At 39.5% G+C, this 20169-nt stretch overlaps 2 protein-coding genes across 3 annotated transcripts; one reads left to right on the forward strand and one right to left on the reverse strand.

The window, feature by feature from the left end:
- Positions 1-1347: 1347 nt before the first annotated feature.
- LOC102208192 (coiled-coil domain-containing protein 106-like) lies at positions 1348-4883 on the reverse strand. The gene is made up of 8 exons (XM_013913861.1): positions 4830-4883; positions 4452-4486; positions 3558-3734; positions 3072-3263; positions 2834-2992; positions 2532-2747; positions 2031-2191; positions 1348-1672 (listed from the first exon to the last, which is right to left on the reverse strand). Exons 3-8 carry the CDS (start codon positions 3724-3726, stop codon positions 1517-1519), a joined length of 1053 nt encoding a protein of 350 aa, XP_013769315.1. The 5' UTR covers positions 3727-3734; positions 4452-4486; positions 4830-4883; the 3' UTR covers positions 1348-1516.
- Positions 4884-5360: 477 nt separating this feature from the next.
- On the forward strand, positions 5361-8758 carry tmem238a (transmembrane protein 238a). 2 transcript variants are annotated; one of them, XM_005745199.1, is made up of 4 exons: positions 5361-5500; positions 6548-6569; positions 6914-7071; positions 8354-8758. In XM_005745199.1, the coding sequence occupies exons 3-4, from the start codon at positions 6921-6923 to the stop codon at positions 8521-8523; spliced, it is 321 nt and encodes a 106-aa protein (XP_005745256.1). In that variant the 5' UTR covers positions 5361-5500; positions 6548-6569; positions 6914-6920; the 3' UTR covers positions 8524-8758. The 2 variants fall into 2 exon arrangements, with proteins under 2 accessions (XP_005745256.1, XP_005745255.1); XM_005745198.1 differs by lacking the exon at positions 6548-6569.
- Positions 8759-20169: the final 11411 nt, after the last annotated feature.

A 20169-nucleotide genomic window follows, 5' to 3' on the forward strand; every position in this document is an offset into this window, starting at 1 on the left:
TAAAATTACAAGCAAATCCAGGGAAACGCCTCTGTAGCCTGAAAACAAGAACTGAAAGGTTCAGGAGGAGTTTTTACCCACAAACAGTGAGACTCCTCAATCAAAACACAAATCGGACAACATGATGGACAATTCCATACACAGTATATAATTTTCCTTTGAGTGTTATCCTTATTTTTATTTGTATTTTATTATATACATCCGTATTTATGTAAATACGTACACTATAGCTCTTAACTATTACAGCGTAATATTTTGCACGATATTATACATTTTTATTCTTTTATATAGATATTTTTTATTATAAGTCTAGTAAGAAGCACAGCGGGGGGGGGAAGAGTACTTTTTGGCCGGAAAAAACATTTCACTGTGTGTTGTACTAGTTATAACTACATGTGACAAGTAAAGAATTGAATTGAATTGAATTGAATCCCAAATGATGTGGAGCATAAAATAGACCTATAATAAACCCATATGTAATATATACATTTAGATGTACATGAAAAAAAAACTGGGAAAAGATTTTTATGTTTTGAGCCCAGATCAATATTAAATGTTTTGGATCCCATTGATCCCTAATAACAATTTCTCTTTATTAATGAACTAATTCCCCAAATTCTTCCACTGGAGGGCGCTAGAGTCTGCAAGTCTAACTTTTCTTTTTTTAGATAACATCTTTTTAGCAAAACATTTAAGTCTAAACCCTGAGCTCAGCGTTGTCACTTTGTCAGCCTCATTACATCAAATGAGTCAGAGTCAGGAAAACAATACATTAATACATTAAAGGTTATTTAATCTATTGTACAGTATTGCATTTTACATGTTATGTTATCAGAATTGAAAAAAGAAAAAAAATTCACATCACCGTTAATACTTTCACATTTAACTTAAACAACTTTTGTATGAAACACATCAATGAATAAAGTTTTTTTAATGAAACATCAAAAATCCATGTACATCATTTCAGTGCAAAAGGAAAAATCAAACACTAAGCCAAAAATAAAGATAATAAATATTTCTCTCTTATATAACAAAAATTTGAGGCACATTTACTCGAACTTCTGTCTCTTATACCTGCTCTATAAAATATCTGCAGGTACTGATGAATCAGACAGTTCCCTCAAGAAAATTATAATACCTCAGAGATGAGTTATTATAATTAACAACATATGCGCTCTCTCTTTTTAATTCTTCAGTTAATTTTTAGGGTAAAGCAAAAAAACAAAAACAAAAAAACCCCCCAAAAAACAAGTACTTCAGTCTTCAGTGTGAAACACTGTCATAGCTCAGAGGAGTAAAAAACTACTCTCAACTGTAATAGCTGCACAAGGAAAAACAAACAAAAACATAAATAAAGCAGTTCAATGAAAATAAATAAATAAATAAATCAGAATATGCCCTGTAATTTGGCATTTAATCTTCTCACATCCTATTATATATTCTGACTTTAAGAAAAATGAGAACAAAGTGCAGAAAGCTCCCACCAGCTGGTCCTGCTGCCCGCCTCGCTCCGCTCTCAGTTTCTGAACCTGTAGGAGATGGGCAGCAGCTTGTGAGTCTTCTTCATGGTCTGGACTTTGGCGTGCGTCTCGTCATCCATCGTCTTGTAGCACCTCCGGGCGTAATCCAACAGCTTCTCCTTCGACGCCTCAAACTCTCCGACTTCTGACACCTGCAGGAAATGTTGGACTGTTCACGGATTCTAAAATAATTTCAGTTTTATAATATGCAAACAGAAGCTCTATGCAGTTATTCCTATCAAGTTTTCTTATTTTTAGAGAATCCTACATGCAAAGAATTATTTCAACACTAGAAACTTTAATGGAAACGTCCCCTTGAGTCTAAGCGCTTTACTTGGAAAGTGTGATAAACTTAGAGTGAATCATTGGAGTTCCTTAAAATGTAGACTTTAAAAAAGAAATAGTGGAAATTCACAGATACAATACAGATTGCAAATTATTTTTATTTTTCTTCAAATTACTTAGTTGAAAGAACAGCTCAATAAAACAGGAAATCAGAGGAGTCCTCACCTTCTCTGGAGCCACCAGCAGCAGCTCAGCGATGGGGGAGGTGGAGGCCATGGTGTTTCGGTCGACTCCGTGGATCTGGAAGGCTCTGGACATGCTCCTCACCCGCTGGTAGGTGGACAGGATCTTCTTGTAACGGATCAAAACCCCGTCTGGGTCTTTAACTGATGGAAGGAACATAAAATGCTGAGTGAAGTAAGTGTGTCATAGACAGGAGGCTGAGGCTCCAGCACAGTGTTGTTGTAGCGTTTTTGTTTCCTGCTGATTCAGAATGAGGAGTTTCTAATAACGACTTCTTAGCTGGGGTTAGAAATGCAAGTCGAGCCCATATTATGTATATTTGACAACATGGGGGAATTTGGATAAGAATGTTTTTGGGATTAAAAACAGAGTTCTGGATTTTAACACGACTTTTGTTTTTTAAACTTTTCACATCAGAACCAAAACAGGATTTATCTGAATTATAGTTATATTACATCATGTCTTCTGTCACATGACTCTCACCTCTCTGTCGTTCCCTCCCGTGTGTGATCCTGAAGACCCTCCTCATCTTCATCCTTGGCTCTCCACTGACCCGCCCTCTGCCCTTCTTCCTAATCCCCTTCTCTACTGAAGAGTCCACATCTTCCTCCTCTTCCTCCTCTTCTTCTTCTTCCTCCACATACTCGTCCTCGGTGTAGTATTTGTCTTCTTCCACATGAAACTCCTGCTTGGTTACAGCTACAAAAACCCCAACAAAACAAAAACATGACAAAAAGACTTCTCTACTTTAAAGTTAAGCATTTAGAACATATTCATTTACATACGTGTGTCAGCATCTTCCTCACCAGCGTTGCGGCGGCTCCGAGATCCTGATCCCTGGATGCGTTTGAGGGTCATCCCGGACCTGGTGGTCATGGGGGACGGAGGGGAAGGAGAGCTGGCAGGCTGGATCTTCACACCACGCTGGGCATCCCCGCTCCACTCTATAATTGGGAAAACACAAAATCAAATGCTTTTTTATTTCTGAAAACTTTAAATGGGGTGAGAGTCAACGAGCCTGACCCTCAGGACTCCTCATGCTGACGATGAAGCGGTCCAGCTGGCAGCGCAGGAAGTTGCGTTCCTCCTCGAGCTCCTCGATGCGCTTCTGCAGCCAGGCGTTCTTCTCCAGAGTGACGTAGAGGTGAGCGCGCAGGTTAGAGATCAGGATGAAGGTGCTGTACTGAGAGTGAGGAGGCTCCTGCACCACTGGCTCTGCAGGAGGAGGAAGACGAGGGAAAAGACGGGAAAGAATGAATACATACATACATACATATCTCAAGTTAACAGTTTATGAATACGTATTATACCAGGAAGCCAAAAAATACATGTTTTGTCGAAATGTTTTTGGACAGTGACATGTTTGTAGTTTTGCTTCTATAAACCAGCACCATGTGTTTAAAATCAAACAATCGGGATGTGATTGAAGCTGTTCTTTCTAGTTTTTGGTCAAAGAATTTAACAAAAGCATCAACTGTTTGGGAATTACAAACATTTTCAGTGACATACCATCCATCATCTGCTGGCCTTGGTTCAGGTGATAGGGAGGAGGTCGTTCTATATTCTCCTCCAGGGGAAAGGAGACCTCGTAGGCATTTAGATATAAACCTCCTCCTCCTCCTCCTCCTCCTGCTGCTGATGAAGATGATGCTGCAGCTGCTAATGATGACTGGGGCATGTAGTGCTCTGACATAAAAAAAGAAAAGAGGAAAAAACTCAAAAACAGTAACTAATAAACCTGAAGTCTGTGAAAAATGTTTCCATCTTGCCTTTAATAAATATTATCAGTGTGAACATTTTAATATGTTAGGTGACATTCCACACAACAAGAGTGTGTCTCTCTGTCTACCATCTATTGTTTCATACACAAACACTAAGTTCACACTGAGGCCTTAGTGCTGAACCTACAGGCATATATATATATATATATATACACACACACACACACACACACACACACACACACACAATTATTGTTATTATTGGGCCACATTAGTAATAATTCTGTGGTTTCAACGTTCAGCCACAACTTTATTTTCTCTTGCTCATCCCCAAAGGTTGTGCTTTATTTAGGAAATGCTCTCAATTAAAAAGTCATTTTTATAGAAATTAATAAATTCAGTTTTTCAAAATCCCGAGTCAAAGCATAATACAAAAATAAGTAGCAGTGACAGAATTTTGCTATAATTGATAAACTCATACCTTTTCCTTTTAGCTTTACTAGCTTAACGTCCTACCCAAATTCAAAGACATAATATTTATAAAATATATATATATATAATAATATGAAACAAAATAACGAAGCGAAAGTTTACGTTTTAAAAAGAGACTCTTATGGTTGACGAATGCAGATTAATTACTGCTTATCAGTCGCTTGTTAAGGTTAATAAACCAACAACTCACCGAGGTTACTCGCATAGCCTGGTAGCCCGCTTACGCTTTAGAAAAACGGCGTGAAAGCCCAAAGAGTGAAACGAAAAGAAGGAAGCAGAGCATCAATAAAACAGTCATTACAGAAAACTAGCAAACAAACAAGAACCGTGTATTTAAAAGTAAAAGTGATGTCAGGACACAAAAGGGCAGCCAGCACTGCTTCTCAGGAATGTTTGTGATCAGGTTTTAGCTGCGTTAAAGCTAAAGGCGAGTCCACTTTTCATTCTTTTAACATGTGCAGGGAAGAAAAAGAAAGAGTGCGTTTGGAGAAGGTGTAAAAGTTTAAATGTCTGACTCCTGGCGCTCGTACGCCTGCTGTGGGTGAGTGGATGGGCCGCATGTTGTTACCTGGTGGGCTTGCATCCTCTCTGCTGGTGGAAGGATTCATGGCTGAGAGGTCTGCCGGGCAGCAGCTACAGAGCGGTAATAAACCGCGTGTTTGGATAAACCTGTTATTATTTGTCTCCAGTAGTTCTGTGCGCAGTTATACTTCAGTAATATGACCTGAAACCAGCCACACCTGCGGCCCTACAGCCCGCCTCGCACACTCCCGGTGGCAATTACCTGATTATACTGGCGGGAACAGGTGTACCGCGCGCAGATTTAGTTGTTTCACACATGCGCAGAGGGGCGGTGTTTTTTTTTTTGTTTTTTTTTACCCCCTAAAAGATTTCATTCAAATTAAAAGAAATATCTAAAAAGTGTTAAAAGAGACCCTTATTATTCTTTATTAATCAATAAAACACTCACATTAAATAAATACAGTGAAACTATAACAATAAAAAGTGCGTTTTAAAAATAAATTTCTTTGCGTTTATGAAGCTGTGAAATGCCAAGAAGCAAAGGAAAAGAAAAAGAAGAAGAGGGTGAAATCCGGACCGGAAACGTGTCACCAGAAGGGCGTGGTGGCTGCAGGTGAGTAAGAGCGCAGATCAAGCCGGAAGTGAAGAACACGGTGGAGAGAACAAACCCGTCTACGGAGGCGTTGTTTTTTATAACTTAACGGACAACAGCAGCACGTGAGTCAAATTTTATGTGTGAAAGAAAGTCTTTAAATTAACTTTAGTTCATAATCCAGGAGAACATTGTTATGTTCTCCTGTTACAAACCAGGCAGAAACAGCTCTGGGTCTAGTTGACCGCTTGCAAAAAGATTGAATCCTCCTGTCAAACACAGTGACGCCGTACTCCTTTGTGTACAGTGTACTCTTTACCGGCTTCAGTTAGTTCAAAATGCAGCTGTGTGTCTGCGTTACTGACTGTGAAGCACTATGGTTAACTTTATTGTTTTTAATATTTGCTATATCAATAAATTTTGGTTTGATTTGATATGTTTGGTATAGTCTTATAAGGGTCTCACACAGGCAGCTTTCACATAAATCAACCCTCTTATGATGAGCAGGCAATTCAAATTTGGGATAAGAAGCTGATAACATTACACTGTTTCCATAGTCTTAAGAAATTAAACATGTAAAGTTTTGTATTTTATTACATTTGCCGATCTTAGATTACTTTGCAGATGCTCACACAATCAGTGACTAACACAGTAACCTCGTGGTTCCTCTTAAGGCTTTTGGTTCAGTAACATGGAGCATCTATGGAAGCTGCAGGTTGTCATCGGAGACGTGGATTTTCTTACCTCCAGAACTTAAACTGCCCCTAACAGGGATCATCTTGAAACTAAACTGAGACAGTTTTTAAAGCAGACTCAGTCACGAATCATGTATAACCTACTGCTTCTGGTTCTGTGGTACATTATTATATTGCAGCTAGTGTCATCTTTCTGCCTGAAAGACACTGTTCTAGTAGAAAGTTTCAGGTCCCTACTGTCCCTAGCTTTCTAATGAAGGAAAACAGTTTTGTTTTGTCTTATAGGAAATCATCTTTGGAAGGCTATCTTAAAATATAATTATCTAGTTAACCACTTGAGCTAGAGCCTTCATATTATCTGGTACCATTATCTGGTACTCTATGATTAAGAACGCTCAGGAGTGGTGTTCAGTTTAACACAGAATCACTGATGCTCAAAATCCCTAAAATATTTGAATGTGTCATCTTTGTCAGCAGGTTTTGGAGGCCAGTTTTGCAGGTAGGAGACTGATATTGTATTTACAGCTTCTCATAGACCAGGATCATAAATTTCTTTCAGAGACCAAATCAGGAAAGCAGTCCCTCCTTCTTTTGACATTTCAGATTCTAGGCCTCTGTCCCATGTATTTAGCTTTAATCTAAACTCTGATCAGAATGTAAATGTCTGAATTCTGTGTATTTACAACATTTAATTTAAACATTTAATATGTTTAATTTTGTCAGTGTTAACGTGAATCATTCTTCCACTAGTACATGTGGAAGCATCAGTGATCCTGTAGCGGGTTTAGTTCACCTGTGGTTCTGTCAGATTGTAACAGTCTTTCCTCTCCTCCTCCCTCCCAGCTCAATAATGGGCGAATATACTGGGTTGTCCCACTGTAAACTGGCTCTGGCGTTTGCCGTGTTTATGGATGTAGTGGGTGGAGCCGCTCTGCTGGTGGGGGTCTTCGCCAATCTGAAGATCCAAGACAGGGACCTTGGAGACGTGTTGGTCTACTCTGGTATGCTTGTGTGGCTTAATCAAAAACAGAAGTGGGTTGACATTAAACAGAAGTGACGAGTCAACTGGAGCGTGAATTAGAATAGAATAGAATAGAATTCAACTTTATTGTCATTGCACATGCACAGGTACAGGGCAACGAAATGCAGTTTGCATCCATCCAGAAGTGCTTTAGTGATATAGATATATTACAATATATATTAGCAATAATATAGATATGTGAGTATATTACAGAAATGGGTCTTAATTATTAGAATTAATATAAACTCACAGTCATAGCAGCATATACATTAATGCACAAGCAGAGGAAGGAATTTTGCACATCTCTGTGAACTTTAAAGCATCAAAATTAGCTCTCTGCAAAAGTTATTATAACTTCAGGTACTCAGTGAATAGCTGTCTGCATATTTGTAGCTGTACACACACACACACACACACACACACACACACACACACCTCCTCTGCACCCGCTAGCTAAAAAGCTAGTACTCTGACAATGGTGCCAAACAGGGAGCTGATGCTGGAGGCAGACAATTTCAAGAGAGGTGGGAGAGAGACTGCCATGTCTCCATTTACCTTCAGGGAACAGACAAAATGTGATTCTCTGAGCCAAATCTCAAAGTGATGGAGCTTCAAAAGCAGATTTCTCACGGCAGTGAAAATAGTCGAGTCAGCTGTTTTCAGAATAACTGCAAAGTTTATTTGCAGATTCTTTCCTGGCTGGAAGCTGGGCTGCAATATCCACTCATCCATTCATGCATCCGCCAAAATGTGCCAGCCAACTGCATATCTGACACCAATGATGTAATTACCATTTCCTGGTGATTTGTGATTTTGTCCAGGTGGTCTTAACCATGCAAACTATGTAAATATCAGTTATGTGGAATATCAGACAATATCAAAGGCTAAACTGCAACAAAGTCAAACAAATGCCAGACTCTACAAATATGAAACAGCATTTGAACTTTTACTGTGCAGTAGAAGTACAGAGCACAAGAAAGGAGTAGAGTGACCTTTATGATAGAACTGCAACAAAATAGATGAGGAGATAAAATGTTACACAAAAACATGAGAAAACTTGTGGGTGGAAATCAACTATTACAGAAAAAGGCTTAAAACGACACGTGCTCCACATCTTTTTTTATTATTTTTATTAAGGAGATAATCTTTGCTCCTTTCTCAAAACTAGATCATTAAATGGGCTGGGGTTGTAATTGTTCTGTTTAGATGAATTTCTATGACCTAGTAATAAAAAAAATGATGAATCTGTGTCCTCTGCTCAGGAGCCCTGTTTTTACTCGTGTCTCTGGCCGGATGGGTGTTGTGGTACAGCGGAAACATCGAGGGCCTGTCACTTGCAGATGACAAGAAGCAGGGACACATCAGCTACGCCGTCGACCGCATCGCCCGAACCCTCAGCCGCAAGATACGCTCGCACAGATACCGCAGCTGAGCAGGAAGTCCCTTTCATTTTAAAAGCCTTTTGATGGTGTTCAGTGTTAATGAGAAACAGATGCTGAATCAAACTGTTTGTGTGTGAAAGTGTTACAGACCTCTCCAAAAGATTTCAGAGTGTTACAAAGCTGAAGCGTTTGCCTTATTATGACCAGTATTCTTCTTTTTTATATATATCATCTGACTGTTGTTTAACAGAGCAGTGTTGTCTCATTGGATTTCAATAAAAAAAAAGCTCTTTATATAATTATGAAAATATGTTTTTTGTTTTATTTGATTATCAGGTTTATTTAAAAGTGACTTAAATATTTAGTTTGAAACTAAAAATGCAACAAAAATAAATGTCATATTAATATTAATACAGCAATCTGTCAATAGAGACACAACAGTAGGCAATAGCAGGACAGGTACTGCGTGCATTATGTCATTAAATGGCCTATTAATGCCATTTTATTTATGTTACAATATAACAGCTGTTAGAATTCACTATTGTATTTATTCATGGATTTACATATATAGCGAACAATACAAGACTAATATGCATATAAACCTCTGCATATGTTAGAACTGTTTGTAATTAAAATAATTTTTCAGTTGGACAACATAATGAAGAGGAAATAAAGTTGTAATGAGGTTACAGACAGGAAAGTAGTAAAACAAAGAACAACAGAGCATTCTGACAATGCACAGAAATATCGAAAATCATACCACATTGTAATATATATAAAATATTATAATATCTATTAAGCATTTTACTCAGTGGTGTTTCAGTGAGGTTTTGACCTCCCCTGTGTCATAATCATACATACAATAAAGGCTCTCTACTGCCCTCTACTGGTGAGCTGTGGGACTTAGAAACAACAATTTCCATCTACAGCCTTTATAGTATAAGAAGCTTATGGGAGTAACTTGTAAGTTAAATCATTCAGAATTTTTAATTTAGAATTAGAAAAAAATCAAACCAAGAGTTTCTAAAGTTTTATTTTTGCAGTCATTTCCAGATCATGTAACCAATATATATTTATACACAGTAAAACACATATAAACAAATGAAATGGTTAAACTGAGAATTATAAGAACAAAATAAAGTAATCTTGAATTTAATGGGACATGGTCATGTTTACTGCCGTGGAGCTTCCTGTCTTCTTTCTCGGTGTTTGGGAGAGGAATGTTATCCCACTGTTATCTGATGGAGCTGCTCAGCAATCATAGGTTTTCTTTGTTGTACTTTTCATGATGATCCAGATGTTTATTTTTTAGTTGATGAAAGGTCTGAACTCCAGGCAGGCCAGTTTAACTTTCAGCCACATGCTGCTCTAAAACTTGAATATACCTTTCAGCATTCATGGTGCTGCAAGCTGCCGATTGTATAGGCATTAATGAACCTTCATGCCATCAGACTTGCAGGCTCTTGAACTGAGCATCTTACTACCAAAAAGTTTTCTACTTTTCATCAGTTTAGCTTTGGTCAAAAAAAAAAACAGGAGCTTTTTATCCATGTTAGAGCTTTAACCTGCTCCTCAGGACTGCACAGTGAACTGTGACCTTTACAGGAGTGATTTCTGGCCTTTTCAGTTTCAGTGTTTTAGTTAACCTTAACATCCTCCATCGAAACATTAACAGATCATTAAGATAGTAGCTAGAATGGGTTTGATCTAAATGTTCAATGATCAATATTGCATGATATCTCATCAACATAAACTATATAATTTCCACTGCTTTATTAAAAAATACAGTACAGCTACTGTTCTTTTTTCATTACATCTAGATTTCCATCTTCAGGAATCAGTTACTATGAGTATGTATAAGAGTGCATGGGAGAGAATTACTTTACCTTTACTGGCCTCTGCTGGTGGAAAGTGGGAATTCCAACATCAGCAAACATTCAGTAAAGAACACAGCAGCACTAAAGCTACTGAGTGGAATATGCCTAATAATGAATCCAATTCTAGTGCAGCGTTTGGCAATGTTTCACAATTCAATATGTGAGTAATATTACTGTGGTATGTACCATCACCCAGCCCCCAAACCTGTTACAAAATATACATTATAACCAGGACCTTGAGTACAACCCTGAAATCAGCTTTCAATCCGGAGATCAAAATCTTCTTTACCTGCTGTGCGGCTTGGCCCAAGCTGAGGAATGAACTCCACCTAAGCTCACAATTACAGCAGCCCCCATAAAAAGCAAAGGAGAAACTAAAGACAGGAACTGATTCTGAAGCTTGATTCCTTATCTGGCTCACCTCTAACCTTGCTGCAGAAAATGGCAGACGTGTCTGCGCAAATAATAGATTACTCACTGGCTGCAGTCCCAGTAGCAAGTGATTAGATCAATTACGGAGCCTGGGGAGTAGCAGACAGACAGGCCAGTGACTGACCAATTACTAGTCAGTACTTTCTTAGAAGGTGGATGTCACATTTAGATATTTAAAACCAGAGCAATCACAGAAATAGTTCAAATTGTAGATAATAATAAAAAGAAACTCAAAAATTTACAAACGTGAAAGCTTGTTTCCTACATGCCAAGCTGAAGAAAGTATTTTTTAAAATCTCTTTCTTGTGTTTGCATAAGATAATTTGGTCCCACAGGATTTTAAAAAGCTCCATGTGGTGTCAATCCTTTTTTTTTTAAATTTTTTTTTTTTTTTGGGGGGGTGGAGTGCTAAATTATCAGCTAATGCTAGCAAGCTTGATCAAATTGACTCTACAGGTAACATTACTTTAATCTTTAAGTTTAAAACATTAAATAGATGTAAGAGACTAGTAGATGATGATGATGGAAAAGTCCAGTTCAGTGACTCCAGATAGTAGAAGTGACACCTACTGGCTACAGCTGTTTGTGCTGGCCCACCTACAACACAGCTCGAACTCCAGATGCAGGTGGATGTCTCCACCCATACAGTTTTTATAAATGTACAAACTATCCATAGAAGGTATCCATGCGTTTTGATTCTGTAAAGTTGGGCATTTTAACACAGCAGTCTACAGGGGTCGACTCGTTTTGTGTGCCAGCCTCAAGTGGACATTGGAGGAACTGCAGATATTTGCACTTCAGTGTTGGAAAGGAGGTGTTTAAGTATCTTGGGGTCTTGTTCACGAGTGATAGGAGAAGGGAGCCGGAGATCGACAGACGAATTGATGCAGCAGCTGCAGTGATGTGGACGCTGTACCGGTCTGTTGTGGTGAAGAGAGAGCTGAGTGTAAAAGCGAAGCTCTCAATTTACCGGTCGATCTACGTCCCTACCCTCACCTATGGTCACGAGCTGTGGGTAGTGACCGAAAGAACGAGATCCGCGAATACAAGCGGCGGAAATGGGCTTCCTCCGAAGGGTGGCTGGAAGTTCGGCCGTTCGGGAGGGGCTCAGAGTAGAGCCGCTGCTCCTCCACATCGAAAGGAGCCAGTTGAGGTGGTTCGGGTATCTGACAAGGATGCCTCCTGGGCACCTCCTGGGTGAGATTTTCCGGACTTGTCCCACCGGAAGGAGGCCCCGGGGCAGACCCAGGACACGCTGGATATCTGTCGGCTGGCCTGGGAACGCTTTGGTGTTCCCCGGATAAGCTGGAGGAGGTGGCTGGGGAGAGGGAGGTCTGGGTTTCTCTGCTTGGGCTGCTGCGCCTGTGACCCGGTCCCGGATAAGCGGAAGAAAATGGATGGATGGATGTTGGAACCCCAGACAGCGCTAAAGAGTTGGTTACTGACGCCAGTTAAATTCACATTTTGTTTGTACAAAAAATAACTCATTCCCAAAATTAAAATAAATACATTTTAAAAGGAAGGTGAGACTTTATTATTTAGAATTATATTTAATTATAAAACCTCGTTTTCACAAAATCTACCTCAGTTGTATCCAAGAAATCCATTCTAAAATAAAGAAATCTGATTCTTCTCTTTATTAAGGTTATTAGGATCCAGCTCCAGCCGGGTTCTGTTAAGACTATCTAATAAATGATCTGTTTTAGATTGAGTCTGACATGTTTTCTTAGGAAATTTGCCAGCTTGGCCTGGGTTCACCTTAGGCTGCATGCTAAGCCCCTCCTAGGTGGTAAATCAAGTGAATTAAATTTGGACTACAGCTTGAAAACTGTTTGACTCCACTTTAACCTGACACACTTATGGTTTGAAATCAGAGCTGGCCTTCAGGTCATCTGCTACAATAGCAATTATGAACATCGAAAGTTCGCAGCTCGACCTCAGTGTTCCTCTACAGCTCAGCATGGTCAGTAAACTCACTCCACTCTCAGTCTCCTATCCTGAATAACCTTACTGGTTTCTCTGTGTGAGGACAGCATTCCCTGCAGACAGTGATTATATAGCTAATAATTGGATCATGACGCAGCGAGGATGTTTTCACTGGTCTTGTTCTCACTACCTTTTCTCTGTCAGTGCTGTTTTTTAGAGTCAGACAAGACTTTATGGAGGATGTTGTGGGATGTTTTGTTGTCTGACAGTCATTAAAACGGCAACAATCTACAGTAATACGTGTATTAGTGTGTGTGTGTGTGTGTGTGTGTGTGTGTGTGTGTGCACGGAGCACTTTGAGTTTGCTTCAGCCATTGTGTTGCAGATTGGCTGCTGCACTTGTGATGATTGCCCTGAGTCATAACCTGGTAAGCTTTAGCTGCTGAACATCCATCCATCCATCCATCCATCCATCCATCCATCCATCCATCCATCCATCCATCCATCTATCCATCCATTTTCTGTCTCTTATCTGGAGCTGGGTTGCAGGGGCAGCAGCCTAAGTAGAGAAGCCCAGACCTCCCTCTCCCTGGCCACCTCCTCCATCTGCTCCAGAAAAAACTCCAACACAGAGGCAGCAAGCCGAGGGATACTAACATACCCACCAAAGACTGCTGCCTAGGTTTCTGAGCCCAAGCCATGTGTTGATGTATCTCTCAACCTCACGCACTAGCTGCTTCCCACCAGAGAGTTGACGTTCCACGTCCCAGTCACTAGTCTCGGTAGCTGTGGATCGGTTCCTGGTGGACTGATCCAGCAACTGCTGGAAAATAAATATAGTTCTGTGCATTATGGCCAAACATCTAACATAAACCATGTTAACTGAGGCCTGCACAGTCTGACACGTAGAACTCATATTTATTTTGCTGTTTCTCTGAGCATGCCCTGCCTGCCTTGCTGGGACAGCCACTCCTTGGGAACTGCTTTGAATGTTTTGGACTTCAGCTTGTTTGGAAATGGTGAAATAGCCCTTCCTATATTGATGGGCAGCAACAATTGCATACTTGAGATCGGTACTTTTGTATTTTCTCCTTGGCTTTACGTGAATACACACAAATGCTTCAGACCTGCAAACCACCAAACCTTTAAAAAATAAAAATAAAAAATAGAAATTGTTACAATTGCTTATGATCAGTGAATCAAATGGACCTAATTATCTGGCTGCCACTTACCCCCTTACTTACTATGGAAACAGTAAGGGTGTAGGTAGTTTATTATGGCACCGAACACATTTAAGTAGTGTGATTGCATTGTAGGTTTAGTTTAGTTTTTTGGATTTTTTTTGCCATAATATTTTTCTATATTAACAACAGATTAAATTGCAGTTTCATTTCCAAGTGACTTGGAACTCTATTTGGTCCTATGTGCTAAGACCAAATCAATACTTTATCCGTTTAATGAACATGGTTAGAGTGGCACACAGCACTTTTTACATGCTAGTGGGAATAACAGAGCTTTTTTGAATGTATCTTTTTATACAGCTCTATTTTGGATCAACAAGTAGCTGACCAACAGACCAAACAATCCAATGACATGGATCAATTTTAGAAAGACAATAAAACAAGAGGTTTGGCTGAACTAAAGGAATAGATGCTTTTATAATTATAAATAAACCAAAAAACTCGTATTTATTTTTTTTATAATGCTGCTCAATTTATGTGATAGCTGTATGCTAACAGTCAACATTACATTTGCTTCACCCAGTCTAAAGTAACTGCACAAAGTCCTGCATTAGTCCCGCCTCCTCACTCGGTCCATATCCTCAGTCATTTGGCCGACTGTTCATCTGACCTCCCTTACCTCCTTCGACTAGTATCCACACTGACGCCATGATATCAATTAGGATGTCTAGATTAAATATTCTTTTTCTAAGAACAGATTCCCCAAGGTCAAGCCAAAGAGCTTTGATAAAACCTCTCAGCTATGTTCAGGTAACCCTAGATTTTCCATTCCCTTTATTAACTCTCTGTCTGCTTTGCATTGCTGCCAAATCCTCCTTACGCTGCCTAACATCACCACATGCACCGCTCCTCTCAGGCTCTCCTTCTGTTGGTCCATCTTAATCCCCTCCTCCTTACAATCAAAGGATTCCCTTTCTTAGAACCCAATCTTGTAGGTTAAAGGTGAGACAGTGACAGGGAAAGGCTTGTCCCAAGAACCAAGGGACAAAAACAGCTAATCCAATAAATCCCGACGGGAATATCCTTGTTCTTAAAAAAGGCAAGATGATTGAGAATGAGGTCAATAAAGCAAGAATTAAAAAGGGGGTCTAAAATATGTGTTGGGAGTCCAGAAACCCAGAAGAATGAAAAATATAGTACTCACAGGTAATCGTTACCTTCTGTGAGAGAAGAATTGCAAAAGGGAACTAAACAGCTGCTGTAATTTCTCTAATAAAATAGAAATTAATCCAAAACAAAACAAGATCCAAATCAAAAATGTTTTCCTCCTTTAAATCAGTGGTTCGTGCATTATCAGGATACCAACAGAGCAAATTCCCCCCAAAATCAAAAACTAGTATAAAAGTGTAAAATGTAGCTGTCCCAGACTTAAATTCTTGTTCTGTGGTTGGAAAGTGTTTGTCTCTTTATGGAAGTCATTACCCTGCCTGCCACCTTTGTGGAGCTTTGTTAGTTGGTATTCTTGTAAAATCATATAGCAGCAGGCATATTGGAAGATGACGATAAATGAGTGGTTAAAGTGGAAAAAAAGAAAGCTGATAAAGCATCAGTATGTTTAAAGGGAGAATGTGCTGAATACTTGAACGTCTTGACCAAAGTCATGGTGGGCTTCAAAAAGACAGCTGTGCATTAGTTATCTTGGCCATGAATGTTTTTAGGGTAAAGAAAATTATATTCTCCTCATTTACAAGTATCTTTGGGGTTTAAATGCTAATGTGCTTACTGATAATATTCCATTTTTAAAAGAGAGACAAAATCAATGAAAGCTATGCTAGTCTGAAAATTGGTTGTGCCCATTAGCAAGAAACAAATAAAAGGCCAGCATCTCCCAAAAGCCACTCTGATGTTTGGACTTAAGACAGTGATGAGTGGCCGGCGCTCCACACGCTTGTCCTAAACCTCGCTCATCATGTCAGCTTGTCTTGTTGATGACGGCCTGGTTTTGTATCATGTTGTCAAAGCGAATCACCAGTAACAACATATCAAATCTGAAGTGACATTGAGGCCTGAAAAAGTCAGATTCTCTGTCCTCCTCACAAGTGTAGTGATCAAATATGTCATAAAGAGTAACACTTAGAGTATATTGACCTGCCTTGGTCATGCCACACAGTGACTTGTGAGCAAGGCATCAAAAAAGCATTATACACCAAAGCTACAAGAAACGCTCAGTGCAATTGAAACAATGTTGCAGCTGTTTGTGAGAACTGCCAACGCACGAGCTGTTCCTATGGAGGAGAGGATTGACTGGGCAAAGGTTCCGATAGTGGTTGGTGTGTGTGTGTGTGTGTGTGCACATGCATGCATGCTTCTGTGTGTCCGTATGTATGTATAAGTTGTCTCCCCCATTCGTTTCTAATGACTGGTCATTTTGGACTGGAAACACAAAGAGGGTACAAATGTTGAATAAAATACACTGTATGCAGACTAATACAATTTAATTTGTGTGCTGAAATCCTATTTGTAAACAAAGTCATGGAATCTTAGGTCAGTCAAACTTTCAAATCGGTCGAATATAAGGGATAATATCAGCAAGGTGTCATTTCTTGTTTTCACTTTCTAAAAAACTGTGAAATACTTATCTGTGGCATGCTAAAATATACTGAAACAGTAATACATTTTATAGAACTCGTAGTGATTTTAGCTTGCTAACTATAGCTAGCTAATATTAGCCTGCATTAGCTGTTTTTTATTCCAGCACTATTCGAGTCAGACTAAATCTGAACAAGTTCAGAGGTTGGTTTTTTTTGTTGTTGTTGCTGCAGGAAGTTATTTATTCTTGAAAGCTGACATTGCTTGTCTTCTTCATCCTCTCTGGCTCTGCCATGTGTCCAGTGGTAAAATCCAAATGATCCGTGGAGCTGTGGTTAATGATGCCAAGAGGAGGGCGGGATGATGAAGTTAGGCCTCAGCACGTCAGCACAGGATTTAAGATGTTTTACTTCTATAGAAGAGACATCAGCTGTTTGCCAAGGGAGAGCTTACGGTATGTGGCTCTAAATTTGTCCTGCATTAGAGAATCAGCACAGCTCCGCCTGACAGAAAAGCAGTGGGTGGAGAGGATTTCTGCAGGTAGCTACTTATGTCATCTTAATCAGGTAGAACAGACCCATCGCCATCAACAAGTCAACATCACAGTTGCTGTTGTTGTTGATGATGATTATATAACAGAGTTCACTTTTTGAGTTTAGACTATGAATCAGCTTGTACTCACTTAAAATAAGTCATTGTAGGACCTAAAACAGTCAGAGCTTTTTGGCTAAATAAATGAGTAAAAATATTAAAGTAATTAATAATTTTTATATAAAAAGTATGAAAGCAGCTCATTTCTAAAACTTCTCCATAACCATGGCAGAAATTCACCTCATGCTGCTTCATGAATACCATTTAAGCAGACCAATGGGCATTAAAAGCCAACAAGGATGCTGTACAGTTAGTACGTTGTACACTTGGTATCCATATTTTCAGGGTTGCAGGGTTAATGTCTTTGTAAACCTAACAAAGTAGATGTGGTGCTAACTCTAACCAGTAATTGAATTTCTGAGATAAGAATGCAATGCAGAAACACTGAATAGAGTAAAGGGCCCTTTCTATACCAGTGCGACCTATGATACAGTGAACACAATTCTTTATGAAGTCTTAGTCACACACACTCAGAGACCCATCGGGGTTCCAGTGGTTGGGTAGTGATTGCTGGCTGTTGCTAGGTAAAACTGGTTGCAAAGAGGGTGCTCTACTGAATAGCTCTATGTGATTCCTTCATATACTTGTATATTGCCTCAAAGACACCAGCTTGTCTGCAAACACTTGCCAAATACTCACCGAGTGGTAGTCAAAGTTGAAAAAGTGTGACAAAAACTGAAAATGAGAATATGAGAATATTCACATTCAACATGTTTCAAAAGTGCACCTTTTACTTTGAAGGTGAACATTTCCACCTTTCAGGTTTCACTACCTCAGTTTGTCTGGTTGTTTGCAGAGAAGTTGGAATCTTCGATACAAACTATGGGCAGCCTAGGTGATTCATGAGCAATTAAAGCAAACGCAAAACAAGGTTTTGGTGTAGTACAGCACAATATACTGCTTTGCAACCGGTTCCACCCACCAACTGCCATGCATCTCCAGCAACCGTTCCAACAAATTGAAGAATACACATTTTTCCTTACTAGTAACTGCTTGCAGATGGTTGTTGACAGTCTTTAGGCCTCTGTAACTGGGGTCTAGCATTAGCATGGTAGCTTGGACGTTAGCACTGTCACCACTCATCATTATGAGCCAAGGTAGGAAGTGAGATGGAGTGTTTGAATGCACTGAAAGACAGAATGCATTCCCTGTGCCCTCCTAGTTTGTTTCAGAGATTGAGTTTATAAAATGATGTAACTGTAAATGATGTGACTTTTGTAATTCTTATCACTTATGCACGACTGTGTGGGCAGTACAAATATTAGACAAGATAAAAGAAAAATCTAGACGCACGAAATTAAAAGTGTGGAGTGTCACACAGGTTGTGACCTTTCAGTGGGGTTCAGACAGTTGCTTTCCCATCATGCTTTTCTGTATTGATAGAAACTTTGGTTGGTTCAGTGCACTCTGTTGATGGGTTTCTGTGTAGACTGGTTGACAGTGGAGCAGATGGTGGATCAGTCAACACTCACTTTAAGTGTATTTAAATCCCTCGCTGAATGCAGCAGATATATCCTCCACCTGCTGCCTGCCAACTGGATTTAAACTGCTAAACCTTGGCCCGCCTAAAGGTCCAAGGTAGATTTGGAAACAGCTTCCTTTAACTTTGTCACTTCACTTGATCGGGTTTATTTTTACAGCAGACAAACCCTGCAGTGCGCTTGCAATGCTTCAGCGCCCAGATCAGTCAGCTGACTTGATTTGCTCTGTAGGCTGAAGATAGAAACAAGCCTTTCCTGTTACTTTTAAGGAATAATATTTTACAGCAGTGGTAATAATTAAGCTTTTATATAGACAATGATAATTCAAAATTAAATTAAATAGGATTACTAAAACATAAATTGAATTACTTCAGCAGCTTGATTAATAATAAAGGATAAAAATCTCACACCAGAATAACAGAGGCTTTGTTTTTTTTGCATACTTAAGACATATATGTTCATTTTTGCCATTGCTTTGTGAGATGATGCTAAGTTTCAGAGGCTGTGTTATTATTCTATTAGTTCACAAATTGTTTTGACTCTTTCTATACAAAGACTGTATATAAAGAAGGGGTATAACCACTGCGATACCTCCTACTACCTGAACTGCGCATTTTGTAGCCTCAGTTTAAGAGTTTGGATTCTTTTGGGAGCCACAAAAGTATTTGTCAGATTTAAACGGACGGAAGGCAGTACGAATCTACTGGACTTTACGTTGGCTAATTCAAGTCACTGAACTTCTTTCACTCAAGGCCTAAACATCACACACCAGGGCGAGAAACTCAGTTCTGTAACTATAATTTGGTGAGCCTAAAAAACTGCTTGTGCCAGCTTTGAGGGCCCCGAAAAGCGCTATATAAATGCAATCCATTATTATCATTATTATTATTACTCCTGTCAGTTAAAAATCCCCACATAGGTAAGGCATAAAAACCGTCCTCTCTGTACAGTTGTGATAATAAGGAAATTATCTCTACTGACCAAATCTATTTTTGTACCTGGTTGTTCATTTTTCACTTGTGCAGCCAGCCTCAAGTGAAACTGACTTCATATATGAGCTGCTACATGATCAAAGTAACCACAGCCAAAATTAGTGAAGCTAAATTATAATTACCTTGGTTTTATTTGTCTCTCTCTCTGAATACCCAAACTAAAGAAACTCTAATGATATCATCTAGAACAGGATTTTAAAGAAAATCTTTCTGAAAATAACAGATGACATAAACTGATTGGTCATCGTACACAGGAATGTTGGATAGCATTGATGTTACAATGCAACATCTGGAAACCCTGTGCATTCTTGTGGATGTTACTTTGATAGCTCCCAATAAATAGACCATGAGTGCTCACTGCCAGTTGGAAAAACCTGCTCAGGAGTGTCTCAAACAAAATGGCAAACCCAAAACATTTACCCATTTACTACATATGAGCGGGCGGAAGGAGGTTTGGAGTCTTCTCACACCCCCGTTCTCTGCGACCTGCTGGAGCAGGGGGGCTAGGACTAGGAGGAGGAGTTGGCCGTCCGACTGCGGTCTGGAGTGTGGGGCCTCCCTGCTGCT

This window comes from Pundamilia nyererei, unplaced genomic scaffold (assembly GCF_000239375.1).
Source record: "Pundamilia nyererei isolate P.nyererei 1_Seehausen unplaced genomic scaffold, PunNye1.0 scaffold00155, whole genome shotgun sequence".
NCBI lineage: Eukaryota > Metazoa > Chordata > Actinopteri > Cichliformes > Cichlidae > Pundamilia > Pundamilia nyererei.